Source organism: Dama dama, chromosome X (assembly GCF_033118175.1).
Source record: "Dama dama isolate Ldn47 chromosome X, ASM3311817v1, whole genome shotgun sequence".
Taxonomy (NCBI): Eukaryota; Metazoa; Chordata; class Mammalia; order Artiodactyla; family Cervidae; genus Dama; species Dama dama.
The window spans coordinates 33,175,649-33,191,899 of NC_083714.1; the positions used below are offsets into that span (position 1 = coordinate 33,175,649).

General features: G+C 41.6%; 1 protein-coding gene across 1 annotated transcript in view; it reads right to left on the minus strand.

Annotated features, from left to right (window-relative positions):
- Positions 1-2,685: 2,685 nt before the first annotated feature.
- LOC133052602 (fibrous sheath-interacting protein 2-like) overlaps positions 2,686-16,251 on the minus strand; it is a 77,668-nt gene continuing 64,102 nt past the window's right edge. Inside the window, exons 15-20 of the mRNA XM_061137533.1 lie at positions 13,611-14,102; positions 12,371-12,471; positions 10,955-11,001; positions 8,845-8,888; positions 6,693-6,759; positions 2,686-4,389 (exon numbers count right to left, since the gene is read on the minus strand). Of these exons, the coding sequence (XP_060993516.1) occupies positions 4,244-4,389; positions 6,693-6,759; positions 8,845-8,888; positions 10,955-11,001; positions 12,371-12,471; positions 13,611-14,102 (897 nt within the window). The 3' untranslated portion in view covers positions 2,686-4,243. The remainder of the gene's footprint in view (positions 4,390-6,692; positions 6,760-8,844; positions 8,889-10,954; positions 11,002-12,370; positions 12,472-13,610; positions 14,103-16,251) is intronic.

A 16,251-nucleotide genomic window follows, 5' to 3' on the forward strand; every position in this document is an offset into this window, starting at 1 on the left:
CCATGGAATATGTATTTGATTTATGTATCAATTAGGGTTTTATCAGAGAAACAGGGTATACATATATGTATGTGTGTATATATCTACATATGCCATGTATATCTTGCATCCAGTATTCAAATGTCTGGCTATTCTTGCCCCAGTGTACATACACCCAAATGAGTGGCTTTAGGTCCCTTCATTAGTTAGTGCTGGGAGAAGCATTACATGGCATTGTCCTTCCTTCTAGGGGCCCCGCTACCTCTTCTAGATCTGAGGATGGACTGATGTCTGGAAATTGAGCAAGGAATTTGGACTTTTTATTGGGGAGAACCTCCCTTGGCCCCCTGTTTCTCCACTTTTGCCTTTTTCAGCTTGTAGATCTTGAGTGATAACCCTTGGTTGCTCTCTGTATTGCTTCTAGGGACACCATGGTCCATTTGCGCCATTTCCATGAGCCCATGTGGGTGAAGCCTGCTTGGCTGCCCTTCTGACCTTGAGGTTCACTTTAGTATTTGTGTCTTCCTGGCTTCTGGTGGATAAGCACCACTCAGTTCAGTTCAGTTCAGTTACTCAGTCATGTCCGACTCTGCAACCCCGTGGACTGAGGCACACCAGGCTTCCCTGTCCATCACCAACTGGAGCTTGCTCAAACTCATGTCCATCGAGTCAGTGATGCCATCCAACCATCTCATCCTCTGTTGCCCCCTTCTTCTCCCACCGTCAGTCTTTCCCAGCTCAAGGGGCTTTTCTAATGAGTCAGGTCTTTGCATCAGGTGGCCACAGTATTGGAGCCTCAGCTTCAGCATCAGTCCTTCCAATACTATTCAGGATTGATTTCCTTTATGATTGACTGGTTTGATCTCCTTGCAGTCCAGGGGACTCTCAAGAGTCTTCACCACCACAGTTCAAAAGTATCAATTCTTTGGCACTTCCTAGGTTTTTATTACTGTGGGGCCCCAGCTCTGTGATGGTCTCTTACAGCCATCCCTGGCCTGCAGAGGAGGCCACCTCTGAACCTAATGATACTGGTGCCCCTCTCACCAATGTGTGCCTCGGTGAATGGGATATCCTCTGGACCCTGCTATGGAATACTACCCTCTGGTGAGGTTTCTTACCTCATGTAATCTCTCTTCTCCAGGATACCTACTCCCCTTGGCCTCTTAATTCCTTCCTTGGTCCTTTGCCAGGACAGCTCAGGTGTTTCTACTTTGCTTAGTGGTGACCAGCACTTTCTCCAGTCTTCTGTGAGCCACCTCAGTGGAAACTGCCCACCCCCTGCAGTTCTTACCTGGGGGTTAAATTCTGTATGTGTGTGTGTGTGCGCGTGTGCTCAGTCACTACAGTCGTGTCTGAGTCTGCAACCCTAGACTGTAGTCTGCCAGGCTCCTCTGACAGTGGGCTTCTCCAGGCAAGAATACTGGAGTGAGTTGCCGTGCCCTCCTCCAGGGGATCTTCCCTGCCCAGGGATTGAACCTGCATCTCCTGTGTCTCCTGCATTGCAGCTGGATTCTTTTACGACTGAGCCACTTGGGAAGTCCTCTAAATCCCATATGCTGAGTTCTAAGTCTGAATTCTTGCTTTTCTGATACAGCACCCTTGATACAGCACCCTTGAAAACCAAACCCAGTGTTCCCATGGCTCCTGTCAGTACTGATGCCTCCCCTTCCAGCGCCCCTGTGTGGGGAGGCCCGAACAGGGTCTTATTTTGTGCTCACATCTTATTTGTGTGCTGGTTTTACTTATTTCATATCTGCATTTCTTTGTGTTTATATTTTCACTATTCTTGTCATTTTTCAGTGCCTGTATAGCATTCTTTCCTGATAATACACCACACGTGTCCCACTAGGACTGTTTTTTCTTCATAATTAATAGTAATACTATGTACATTTTTATATAGTCTTTTACATTTTTTTTTCACTTTATATTATTCCCTTGGACAAAATTTCCCTAAATGTAGTTACCAGGTCCAAAAGTACAGCTGGAACCATAATTCATCTTATTGTTAGATTGCTTTTCAGAAAGATCAAATTTGTAGGATTGTCACCACTGTACCCTTGCCTGGAAAATCCCATGAATGGAGAAGCCTGGTAGGCTATAGTCCATGGGGTTGCAAAGAGTCTGACACTACTGAGCGACTTTCACCACTGTAGAGTTCAAATGTAATTTCCTACATCTGGGCAACACTGGATTTTTATCATTTTATTCCTTTTTTCTTCTCTGAAACATATATTGTGATACATTTGAGTTATTCTAATTTGCATTTTCTTTCACTGCATTGTTAATTTTAGTGCTCTCATTTTTTTAATATTTAAATGGTTCTATCTCTAAGGACTGTAGTTACCAGCTCATACATTCTTAATGTATTTTGGCAAGCAGACTTTGAAGAGCTATGGTAAGCACCTTTCCTCTCATTCTGGTGCTCACCTTTTGACATTTAGTTCATTAGACAAAAGAGCATTTTAAAAAATGACTGACTTTATTTGAGACTATGAATGCAGTGATATTAGGACATAGTAGCTGTCAGATAGCATGCACGCATTCTCTCCATCCATTCTCACCTCCCTCCCTCTTCCTCTCTGTTTTCTGCCTTTTTTGAGGGAGGATATTAGACTTCTTGCTAAAGTCATATGAAAATACACTTGTTATCCATAGCCTATCTCTGAGAAGGATACTGGACCCATTGGTAATAGAGATTGCTTTGGGAGAGGTGAACCAGGCAACAGCTGGGAGAGGAGAGGGAAACTTTTCACTGTAGCTTTTATAACTATAGATTTCCAAACTAGATTGCTGTTACTTTAAAAAAAAATTTTATTTTTTGGTATTACTTTTTAATAAAAACAAAGGCTTATGTAAGATCAGTGCTTGTCATTATTGTGGATCTTTAAAAGCTAACTTTAGAACTTATGCTGCCGCGTGTGATCAACTTCAGTATATAAGGACAGAAAATGAGATGAAGGCAGCCCAATTTAGATATATGTGATATTTGGGCAGAACTGCCTGCCATTCTATTTATTAAACTTCAGTTAACATTTCTGGACTATAGGTACAGCATAAAGGAAATTTACTTGCATAGAAATATTTCCCTTGGGCATTAGTATAAGGCTGAGACCTTCCACTGACCTAAATTCCTGGGTAAAGCTGGGGTATGAGAATGACTAGTGAGTGATCTTCTTCATGTGTTTCTGTCTCATGGAAGCCGTTTCTAGCCAAGTACTGCTTGAGGCCAGCTGGCAGATGCAGGCTCCAATTTTCTATTTGTGATTCCCTGACTTTGCTGTTCTCCATGGGGCTTATCCTTTCTCCATCAATTGGGTTTTGACAAGTGCAGCGGCACAAATATGACTGGAAACCATGAGCTCCTCTCTGGCCACATTGGTGGTTCATGTCTCTTAAAGGGACCAAGAGGATGCCTGGAGGCTTCAAAGCCCTCCTGAGGAGTTAGATCTCTATACGTCTTTGTTTGAGGATACACTTTGGAAATGAACTTTCAGGGAATCCTTCAACCTAGTTGGAGTTGGCTGCTGTCCCTGAGGCCTTGTACCAATTAGACTTGTGCTGTCTGATAAGGGAACCACTAGCTACATGTGGCTATTTAAACTGAAATAAAATGGAAAGACTGGGTTCCTCAGTCATGCTAGTGACAATAGCCACGAGGGGCTGGTGCCTCCTGTACCAAACTGAGCAGATACAGACCATTTCCATCATCGTAGGATGTCCTGTGGGCCAGAGCTAAATTGTTCAGGCATGGCAGCAGTGTATGCAGGTGTGTGACCTGAGGGGATAGCCTTCCTGATGCCGTCAAGGCCTCCCTAATCCTAACGGTCCTTTGAGGATTGTCTGAATTCCAGTTCCTCCAGGAAATGTATCCTGACCACTCCAGCCCACAGTGATGACTCCCTTCTTTGAACACCTAGGGTGCCTGAAAGATGTGATGACACGTTGTTTTATTGGTATCACACTTTTGCTTTGAAGTTAGTTATCATCTTCCCAGCAAGGCTGCAGGGCCCTCAAGAGCAGAGCTTCAACCCCACACTACCTGCTAGATGCATCTATATGTGACACAAAGCTGCTCTTTTCATCCCAAAATGCTTGTCAGAAGCATTTATCAAAACCCTCCTTTTCTCCAACTGCCTTTTTATGCTTTCTTTGCTCTTATTTTCAATATTTATAAGAATCAATGTGTAGGACACAATGTCAGCTTTAACAACCATTTATTTTTTGAGGAAGGTCAACATGCTTATTGCTATTGGGTGTTACAGTCTCACTTTCTGTCCTGGTGAGGGGGTGAGGGTGAGGAAGGTTTCGGAACACTGGTGTTAGATCTTGAAAACACTTTCAAGAAAGCTGATGATATCTTCCTCATCATTTCAGACCCCTGTCTCGAAGAAGTATGGTGCTTTTCAAAGTCTGTGAACAACCAAAAGGGAAATGTGATCAGTTACCAGGCTTTCCAATTGCTATCAGGCCCAGGGAGTGATCATTTAGGATTCAGAAATAAGTAGTTATATAATAGCTTTTGTTTTTAAAAGTGCTTTCACAAAGAGTATTTTGCTCCTTCTGACAGCCTTGGGAAGAAAGCAGGAGAAACCCAGTGAGGTCAGATGCCTTGTCTAAGGTCACGTGGGTAGCCTGATGAGCTAATTCCACACAAGAAGGTAACTTTCAACTCTCAACAGCACTGGTGTCCATTTCAAAATGTCCAGGCAAAAGCAGCTGTGCACTACAAAAGGCTATCGTTTCTCACTCACTCTGGGTACATTTTCAGTTGTCTGACCGCAAGTGATCTGTTTGTTATGTGAGCTATACAGGACTTGTGTGGCCAATAAAAGTCTCCATTTGGACTCATTTTTCTATACCACTTGTCTTGTGCAAAGGGCTCTTAAAGCATCTCATAGTTTATATTAACAAAATGATTGTTGTATCTGTAAAGACAGAAATGAGCATTTATCTTTGTTGCTGATACATTGTGATAGGATGTCATAAAAAGACACAGGGCAGTAAAGCACATACCTTATTTCTAGTAAAAGACATGGTTCTCCTAGACCTCTTACATTTCCTCAGTTTTTCTCTTTAGCAATATAACCTTAGGAACCTTAAGGATCTATGATTAAAACTAAGGTATCAGATAGCAAATTTAACCCCAAATAAGGGGGGGATAGTTTAGCTCTTCAGATCAATAATGCAGTACTGGAATGTGCTGATAGCTTAAACAAAATAAGAAAAAACAAGAAATTAATAAGGAAAAAGCCAAAATTTGCAAAGGCAAAGGTAAAGGCTTGAATGGAGAGATCTCTTCTGAAAAAGTTAGACAAAGACTTAGTTACAGAATTCAAGCATATACTGCAAGGCCACATTCTGAAAATCTTGAGGGGAAAAATAAAGCTTTGTTTCTGCAATTGTGGGTCTTGTTAAAAATGTAGATGCCTGGTCACCATTTCTAGGTCTCCTTCAAGACATTCTGCTGCTGCTTTGATCTGTTTTGTGGGCAGCACCATGGACTTCACTTGGTTGGTACTGGTCACTCTTGAAGAGAGAAATGTACCTGGGTGTTGGTGGCCAAAGTGGATGGGCCATGACACATGCCAAGAGCCATGGAATGACACATCTTACCATGAACTGATTTTGATTCCCCCAAAATCCTATTCGTGAAAAATAAGCTGTAATGAGCCTGTGTTGGTCCCCTCTTTTTTGGTGGGTTTTCCTAAGCAGGTATGGTAATTTCAAATAAACTGTCCTCTGTGGGGAGCTTTACTACTTTGAGCACCTTAGTACAGGGTGAGCCATTTCTGCATTTCTTCCTCCAAAAGCCCTTATCAGAGCAAAAATAGGTTATCTGAACTGCTTCTCAGTGAATTCCTCTAATGTGTAGAATGTAGGGGTTGGGAGGAGGTGTCCCCATCAAACTGAAGTCACAGAAGAATGTGATTTTACTCTTTGACTGGACATGCTACTTGGAAACCTAGATGGGATCTTTTCTACTTATCACTGAACTCTGCAGGCAGTTCCTGGTCACTGCTTAGTTCTGAGATGTGATTCTGAGATGTGGCCCCTGTTTGGCAGGAAAAAGAATATGGGATAGAGCCTCAAGACCTGTGATGTTTGAGCCCTGGCTCAGCCACCTGCTGGCTGTGCCACCTCAGGCAGGTCATTTGCCTCCATTTTCTCCTCTCTGAGAGACACCTTCAAGACTTGCAAGGAAACATGGTATGATAAGCTTTAGTGACTGTTACCTCGTCAATATAATGGAAATGATGCTTCACAGGGTGGATGTGAGAAAAGCACTTAGCAGAATGCCTGGTACATGGCCGGTCCCTAATAAATGTTACTCCCAGTACCTGTTACCCCTTTGCTGTGAGGTTTGAGTCAGAGAACTGCATAATAACCTGCAAATTGCAATCTACATACATACTAAGGGAGAAGGAAATGGCAACCCACTCCAGTATTCTTGCCTGGAGAATCCCATGGACAAAGGAGCCTGGAAGGCTATAATCCATGGGGTAACAAAGAGTCAGACATGACTGAAAAACTCACATACACACACACACATACATACTAAGTCATATTATTTCATCCTCATATTGGTGGTGGGTGGGTGTGCTTCAAGGCAAGAGCCATTCAATGTGATGGGCAAGGGGGGTGAATGATCAAAACTCCTATGTTCAAAATGACATAATTGAGAGCTTCATTCTAAAATGATAAATTTGTTGTACCTGAAGTGTCATCGTTTGAGGGATATTGGCTGGTCAGGTTACTTCTGCGTTGATAGTGGGTGATAAACTGCCAAGACAAAGGTGTAACACTAGCTTAAGCCTCTGCCCTTTGACGGACAGCGAACACTAGAAACCCTGAAGGGAGCACAATCATTGTGGCATCGTACATAGTAATCTCAGGGCCCCTCGGTCTCAAAGAATTATCTTCTGGGACTTTGGTTATCCCTAGGCACGACTTCTCATAATTCTTGCTAATTAGGACACCCAGGATTGGCGCCAGACTCAGACAAGGGCTGCCCCTGGCGGATAGTTTCAAGGGCTCACGTGTCCCAGGTCACAAAACAATGTCAGCCATGCTGCCCTTGGCCTCCTGGAGCTTGGAACAAATAAAACATTTTCCATCCTTCTCTGAGCAAAGATAATGATAGTGGAGGTCTTAAGGGAAGGAGGAGGAAAGGGGAGGTCCATTTTACTACCCCAATCTTCTTTGAACCTCTGGAGCAAGAAAGTGGTAGTGTGAGGTTGCAGCAGCCTGGAGGGGGCAGGGCAGAGATGGTGGCCCAGGTGCTGGCTTTGCTCTGTGGATCTTCCTCACCCCCTGGAATGCAGAAGCAGCAGGGTCCCAGAAGGGCCTGCAATAGCCTGGGGGAGGCGGCTGGGCTGCAGGGTAGGTGTGCCATGATGAGGGTGGTTAAACAGGATGGGGCAAATCAATGAAGGCAAGATGAGAGAAACTCTCCACACCAACACCCATCGTTGGTGTGGAGAGCAGAGTATTACGGTGAAAGTTTTGGATTTGAGGCAGTTTATGGATTACGATACTGAGGATAGGATACATAAACGGATAAACTGGGACAGAACAATCTAAGGAACTGGTTCTCAACGTTGGCTGCACAACACAACCATCTGGAGGAATATTACAAATAGGCATGCTTGGACTCCGCCCCAAATGAACAGGAATCCCTGAGGCTGAGGCAAGCAGTGTTCTCTTTTCTAAGTTGCCTGGGTGACTCTAGCATGAAGCCAGGTTGAGAATTCCTTATCTAAAGGAAGGAGGGGAGGGGGCAGATGCTACTAAATGGCCAGACACAAGTCCGTTAACTCAGTGGTTCTCAACACTGCCTGTTCATCAAAATCACCCAGGGTCCAGGCTGCAACCCAGATCAACTGAATCTGAATCTCTGGGGATGGGACGCTGGGTGTCAGTTGTTAAAGTTGATTCCAGGGTGCAGCCAGGGTTGAGAACCTCTGCTCCGGGTAATAGTTCCCACACAGGGCTGTCCATCTGCTTCATGGGCGTAGGAGTTGAGGCACTCCTGACTTAGTTGAAATTTGACTCTGATGGTGCTAAGGCTGTTCTTCTGACAAACATTTATTGAGCATCTACTTTATCTCAGTCCTGTGTTACGTGCTGGGCATACAGTTATGAGTGAAAGAGACAAGCCCTTGCTGTCATGAAGCTTATACTCAAGTGAATCCTCTGCCAGAGGATGAGGGCAGGAATATTTGACAATTTTATTTACTGCTGAATCTCTAGCCCCTGGCAAACAGTAGGCACTTCATAAATGTTGAATAAGTGACTAAATGGTGACCTAAGTGCTGTGAAGAAAATAATGCAGGATAAGGGGGATGGTTTGTGTTTATGTGTGTGTACACGCATGCTGGGGGATGGTTAAAGTGAACCAAGAGTAAAGCAAAAGTGATACAAAACAGAGAGGAGGATCTGTAGCTTCAGTCTCCTCAGAGACTTCCTAAGAAGGCTTTAGGTGGAGGGAATTTCCTGGGATCACACTAAGGAGTGGGCCAGATTTTTGGAGAGCTGCCTAGCAAGGGTACCCTGCAAAGCAGTTGGAACCAGCATTCATTTCCCTCAGCCAGTGCCCCTTCCTCTTTGAAGCATCTGTTCCCTTGCTGCCCCCACCAGGCCCTCCAGTTTCATGGACTCACTCCTTGCGTGCCATTGCCCTCAGGTGCTAAGGGGCTTACTCTATGCACTTACTCAGGGACAATGACTTCAACCAGGGGTTGGCCCCAACTGGGAGTGCTTCCTGAGGCCCCTCAAGGCACACCACACCCTTACTTTATGGCACTCCCTCATTTCTGTCAGGGTTCCACTGGCTCACAATGAGGGGAGCCAGTGAAAAATATTTACCTTAAGACTGCTCAAATTCTCCAGAGGTGGACATTCAAGACTCTCTGTGATCAAAACACAATATTGGAAAACAGTTATTTCTGAGACATGTATGCATTTTGGCACAAAAAATAACCTCAATAATTTCATCAGAGAATCGCAGAATCTAGGCAAGCAGAAGAAACCGAAAGAGGTGAGATCCTCAAATTCTGGGCACAGGTCTTAGGGAAGATGCCTCTAACATGCCAAGCTCATCCCATCTAGGGTCCCTTGCACCTGCTGAACTCTGTGTGTGGGACCCTATGCTCCCAGATCTTCTTGTGGTCACTTCCTTCCCATTATTAAGATCTGATGTTTCTAGACTTCTTGGACCAAACTAGTCTAGCCAGTCATTCTATATCACTTGGGCTCTTTATTTTTTTCCATATTCATTCATGAATTTCACAAATATGTACTGAGTATCTCTGTGCTTCTTTGTAGACACGTGGGGATACAGTGAACAGAGAAAAATCCCTGCCCTCATGGAACTAACATTCTAGGGAAGGGAGAGAGTCAATAAACAAATTTTTAAAAAAGCTTTCAGATGGTACAAATGCTAGGGATAAAATTAAAGCAGGGAGTGCTGGGGTGGCATTGGGGTTTCAATTTTAAAGGAAAGTGTTCAGGGAATTTTTGACTTCAAATATGATATTTCAGCAAAGATCTGAAGAAGATGAATGTTCATATGGCCGGAGTGGAGTGATTAAGAGGGATCACAAAGAGAGGTGGTCAGACAGGTCACCAGGAGGGGAGAGTGGAATCCAGACCATGCGTGGCCTTGTAAGCCATTGTAAAGACCCTGGCTTTTATCCTAGGTGAAACGGGAAGTACTTATTCTTATCTAGAATTATTGTGTTTATGTGCTGTGCTCAGTCGCTCAGTCCTGTCCAACTCTTCACCACCCCAGAGGAAGCCCTATTGTGTTTATATCCCCTTCCCAATTAGAAGGAGGTAAAGACTTGGTCTCTAATTCGCAGCTGTATCTCCACAACTTAGAACAGTGTCCAGCCCGAAGAAAGTGCTCAGTGACTCTGTTGAATGTGAATGAATGCATGAACTGTACAGGTGCAATATTAAATATTACCATAGGACATAGGAACTAAGTGTGACTCACTGCAGTGTAGTTGAAGAAAACTGATGCTGAATTCAGATTTAGGAGACTTGGGATCTATATTCTGGCTGACAGTATGATGTTGGACAAGTCACTTCCCTACCCTGAACCTCAGTCTCTTCAGCTGTAAAATAAGGTTATACTAGCTACTTTCTGGCTCTGACAGCTTATGATTCCATAATATAGGAAACACACCAGTGATGCATCATCCTCTGACAACGACCTGTTTATGGAATTCTGGCAAACTTACCTCCATTCTGTGGTTCATCTTTTAATGAATGTTATTCCCACTCTCAAATGGAGAGGATATATTTCTTGAGTAACTTCTTGAGTGGGTGCAGGCTTGAAACAACCAAGGCCAACTCCAGCTCTGTAGTTGGAGTTTTCAGGCAATCTTTACAGTAAACATGATACCCCTACCTCAGTGCTGTCCCATTGTTAGAACCACATCGATCCTTTGAGCTTTAAAAGAATAGAGGCTGAAACTCAACTCATAAATATCTTAATGAGTCAGTTTTAACAGAGACAGAATTAAAGTGGGGTCCACCCTAGCCAGGATTTAATGCAAGCAAATAAATGTAGGTTTAATTTTTAGCTTTAAAAGCTTTTAAATATATTTTACTAGGGCTAACCTAGTTATACAAAGCAAGCATACATTCTCAAAGAGATGATTAAATCCTAGTAGCATGGGCTGTAGTCTACATGTAGATGTGATAAACCTTTATTTCCTGGATATTTCCCACAGGATCATGGTAACTGTAAACTTATAGTCACACCACATACTTTTCACCACAATTATTAATGGAATCTTACTAGTGTTTCAGAAAAAACAAACTAGTTCATCAGACTAACTGGTTAACTGACTCAGTATTCCCCCAATTTAGATCAGCCTACTGGAAAACTCAGTATTCATCAATGCAATGAACCAACTCTCTTTTAAAATACAATCTAATTTAAAGTAAGAAAAAAAATCAATCCAACCTTCTGTAACCTTGGCACTTGGATCTGACAGACGTTCGTCATCAAAACTAAAGAAAAGATACAAGACATTTCATTTTCTTTGTATTTTATATGAAGGAATGAATAATGATTAATGAATAATAATGACTGTTAAAGAACCATCTGTCCAAGTCTTTATATAGATGCAAACCTGGAATGTTGTGTCTGTGAGTTCTCAAAAATGACAGCTACATTGACTTTGGTTTTATATGTTCCCACTTGTCTTATGCAGTGATACCAATAGTTGAGATTTGCCAGCAATACTAATTATGTATGTTAAGACAAGTGTGAGTGGAGATAAAGCCAGTGGTGGGCCAGGAGTGGGTGTCCTAAAATGGCATCAGATCAAAAAGAAGCCAGGTAGAAAAGAATATAGTTGGAACAGGGTTGATTTTCTTCCTTATGTCCTATTTCTCCCATGATACAAAGTGCTACTGTTCCGAACTTATGGTTACCAGCGGGGGGAGGGTGGGGTGAAGGGATGGTTAGGGTGGCTGGGATGGACATGTACACACTGCTGTATTTAAAACAGATAACCAACAAGGATGTACTGTCTAGCACAGGGAACTCTGCTCAATGTTATGTGGCAGCCTGGATGGGAAGGGAGTTTGGGGGAGAATGGATACATGGATATGTATGGCTGAATCCCTTTGCTGTCTACCTGCAACTATTACAACATTGTTCATTGGTGATACCCCAATATAAAATAAAAAGTTTTTAAAAAATTAAAAAACAAAAACAGACTGCTACTGTTCCCAGTTTGTGAATATTCTTATAAACACAAGGGCAATTTCAGACATGGTTTGACTATTCTAGAAAAACTATTAAGACTTCAGTGTACTTTGTCCCCCCCCGTCCCTACAGATACCACATGGTCCAACCTTTCTCTTATGTTAGTCTCTTCCAACCTGGATGGTCTTATCTAAATCTTATCCATCATTTAAAGCCCAACTCCAACTCTACTGCTTTTGAGAATTCTTCCCTGAGTGCTCTAATTTACATTGCCCCCTATGTCCTTGGGGTTCTTCTGACAGTGCCACCCTGCTGAGCATTTAGGTGCATACATGAACTAAGTGTGGGGACTGATGACGCACATCCTGTCTCCCAGATCCAAGAACCTAACACATTAAAGACTCAAAGTAACTATACTACAGATCACTGCTAGAAAGTAGGTCCCAGGAGAAGAAAGTAGAGACCAGATAAATAGGAATAGGAGAGAAGATGTGAAGGGAGAGCCCAGGAAGTAAACACAGAGGGGAGTTAGGGAAAGGAGTGAGGAGTGAAGCTAAACTGGCTTCCTCACAGGTTTACTTGAGGGGCTCATTCTTCCCATCAACATAATCTTCATTTCAGATTTCTATTTCCTTAGCCAACTAGTATTACTTTAACTGACTGTACCTAGAAAATGAAGGCAGATCTTCTTCATTATATGAAGATGCACTCATCATTCTATGGATGAAGTGATGTGTTGGTTCAGTGCTAGATCTCATTTCTGTTTCCTAGAAAAATACAAGACACAAAAGAGAGTTTATAATAAATAAAATATACCACATTTCCTTAGTTATCTATGTAGTCAGCTTTTCTGACCAGGCACACTTTGGCCATGAAATTTCACATGACTTTCTAGTAAGTAAACAGATCCCAATACATAGAGTTTGTGTAAGGCTATTGACCTGATGAACTCCTGAACTGGCCAGAGTTATATCCCTGTGTTTTGTTTTTTCTGGTTCATTGCTGCTTCTGAGTTAATTGGAAAGAAGTGAAAGTGAAAGTCACTCAGTCATGTATGACTCTTTGCGACTCCATAGACTGTAGTCCATGGAATTCTCCAGGCCAGAATACTGGAGTGGGTAGCCCTTCCCTTCTCCAGAGAATCTTCCCAACCCAGGGATTGGACCCAGGTTTTCTGCAAATGGATAATCCATGGGATTGTCTTACTAGGAAATTCTAAATCATGTGTAATCCCCATACATATGAGTAAGGTACAATTTTTGGGGTAGGGCTAACCCAAGAGGTCAGTGAGGCCCAGATCATCACTAGAAGGGTACAGAACCAGGGATAAGAGCTGGAGTTTAAGGGCTGTTTACAGGGGGAATATTCAACATATTCAACTAATAAGCTGGATAAGTAATTTTTAAGATAGTTGGTTAAAAACTTTCCCCAAAGTCACATAGCTACTAAGTGACAAAGCCAGAATTCAAACCCAGATAGGCTGAATTTGCATGAATGTTTTTACTCCCCTTCAAGTCCCTCTTCTGGTCCTGCCCACTGGAATGGAGTTGGAACACACAAAACTTCCAATGAATATTTACAGGTCAGTGTACAAAAAACCCCCACAACCTATCATTTAAAATAATTAGCTTGTATTTCTCCTAACCAGTCTCCATTTTCTGTTTTTCTTGTCCTTCTAAACAGCCTAGGACTCTTTCCATGATGTTTTTCTTCAATTGAGGCTCCTGGCTTCATCTGTTAATCATTTCCCTTTTGTTGTAAATATCATCAGAGTTGGGAGAGACTACTTGGGATCCAGTTGATGCCCTTACCTTCCTACCCAATGTGTATTACTTGGACTAAGTTTGTTAAACTCTCTACCCTTTCTATAGAAACCTGGTCACTGATAGTTACATTTCTCACTTACGCTCAGTTGTGTCTTTTTCTCCCAAGGCGAGTTTGTGTCAGTCAAGCATTCTGAGGTAGTTACATCAATGTTAGAAACAGTTCTCATTAGTGTCTGTTCAGATTCCATCTGTTTTGCCCGTGACCCTTCAGTAATTATAGTTACACTGGATTTGGGCTGACATTTTCCTACTGACAAAAGTTTTTTCAGACTGCACTTGCTAATTGGTGGCTTAGGGTGAGCCACTGTGCTGGTAGTGAGCTTCATGTCTTCTTTTACTTGATCTTCGAGTGAGTTTTCTGGAAATTCTTCTTCTTCTTTAACAACCTCTCGTAAAACAACTTCATCTTCATCAGAAGCTAAGCTTTCTTCTTTCCTTTCTAAATTTTCTTGACTAATATCATGAGTTATTAACCGAATGATAAGATCTTTTTTGCTTTGGACATCTTTTAAAAGCTCCACTTTGGTGATGTCGGGCTTTATTAAACTCTGAAATGAATTCCTACTAGAAGTCTGGAATTAAAGAGACAATGAATGTTAAAAAACAATCAGTTCAGTCATTTTTGCTGTGGTTCTGTTGTATTAAATAGTAAGGCAACTTTCACATGGTTTCTATTTCAATGTAGTAAAATTATTTAAGTGCCTTTTACTTATATATTAGTCATATGTTTAAAAGAAAAAATAAATGAAAACCACAAGCAATACTTGCTCTTTTCTATAATCCTTTTTTTGCATTCAAGATTAACAATCCAGTTCAAAGAAGAGACCCTAACTAAGGTTCCTCCTTTTGCTTCAAATTTTACATTTTACTCATCAAGAAATGCAAAATGCATACTTTAAGTACACTGTTTTCACCATTTGCTTTGAAAGTCTTATAAGAGATTTAGACACAATAACATGTTTTTCTGAACTTCTTACTAGGGAACTAACACACCAATCTAAATAAGAAATTTTCATGAAAAAGACAAAGTGTTGGCTGACCTGGATTTTTAAAACTGATGAATAATGGCAAAATTGTGAAGGACTTTGAATGTTCACTCCTCACCCCTCCCAACACCCTAATCCTTGGAACATATTTTCCAAAGGAAGCTTCAAAGAGTAAATTTTCATTCTCCTCACTTCCCTAGTCAAATGTTACTTTCCATTTTGCAATGTTAAAGACAGATTAAGGAAGAGACCATTACATTTAAACAAATAACTTTTCCCATTTCTGTAGCCTTTTGATGCCACAGAACTTTTAAGTTAATTTGAGTTATCAATCTTAGATCTTTCTGTAACACTGCAAACCAGATTTTCAGATAAATGCTGCCTTAAAGGAATATCCTTTGTGCAAAACAAAATTAAATAACTTCTGTAAGAAATGGAAATAATCAATTTTGGTTATCTGTGCTGGTGGAGGGAAAGGGGTCAAAAAAAAATTAAAAAGATCATTGTATATGGCTTTGGAATGTGGCATGGTATGAGCTTTAATAGGCATGTGTCTGGTGTATTAGGAAGTTTTGGTACCTCAAAATAGCAAATGAGGCCTGGCTTGCGGATTTCTGACAGAGTTGTATGGGTTTTCTAAACCAATCTGTTCTTTCTGTAACCCTCATCCTCATCATGACACTGCTATTCAGATAGCTGGAAAGAATCAAAAACAACTGAAGCATGCTGCACTATCTATGTCTACTTTCCTTAAGGCAACTTTCACTTCCCTTAAGGTTAGCAGGGGTAGTTGTTTTGGATTAGCTATTCTCTTTCAAGTTCCTCTGGGCTATAAAGAGATAGTTAAACTACTGATAAAGGATGTAAGAGAAGAAAGCAGGTAACCAAGAAGAACTGATGGGTATGTCTGCAGATGGTTAAGAAGTAATGACATAAGAATCATGTTCTATAGTTTAGACAGATTTTGTGCCCATTTATACTTACATATAAATGAAGACTACTAAGTAAATGTTAATATAATTTTGAAAGCCCAGAGAGAAAAGGACATTTGGGAGCTAGAAAGGACCTTTATCTAGTCCAAGAAACTAAGGACCAAGGGGATTTTCATCAGTGTATGACAGTCTCAGTATTTGAAACAAAAAAAGTACCCATCAATGTACTCACTAGCTCTGAGACTTAGTTCAGTGAGTTGGAAAATGATGTTAAGGAAAACATGCTCCTGGGCTTAGGCTCCAGGCAGGCTAGTTCCATAGAACTCTGCTCTGTTTGTGAGCCACAGGTGTGTGAGTGCACAGTGCAAGAGGCTCATTTACACCTAGGGACTTTGGTATTCAGTGAGAAAATGGGGTTTATCAGTGGAACTCTATCTCCTGGCAACACTGCCCCTAAGATCAGTAAACAGAACGAACTACTTTTTCAAATAGTTGCATTGCACTAAGGACAGCATTTTGGCAATTCAGATCCCCATTACTGAAGTACATTTGGAGCCCAAATATGGGACTGCAGAGAAACTAGTTCATAAAAACAGCAGCACGAAGACAACTCGATCCAGAACAAGGCTAGAATGGGAAAGAAACTTAGTTCGTGCTGAGGATGTGTATAGAGAACTGGGAAACAAAGGGAACAAAAGTGAAATAAGAAGAAAACTCTGAAGAGCTTTTGGTCTAATGTTTGTTGATAAATGTTACTAAGTGAAAACAATACTTCTGAGGAGCTTTAAGATTGAGGATTTCAA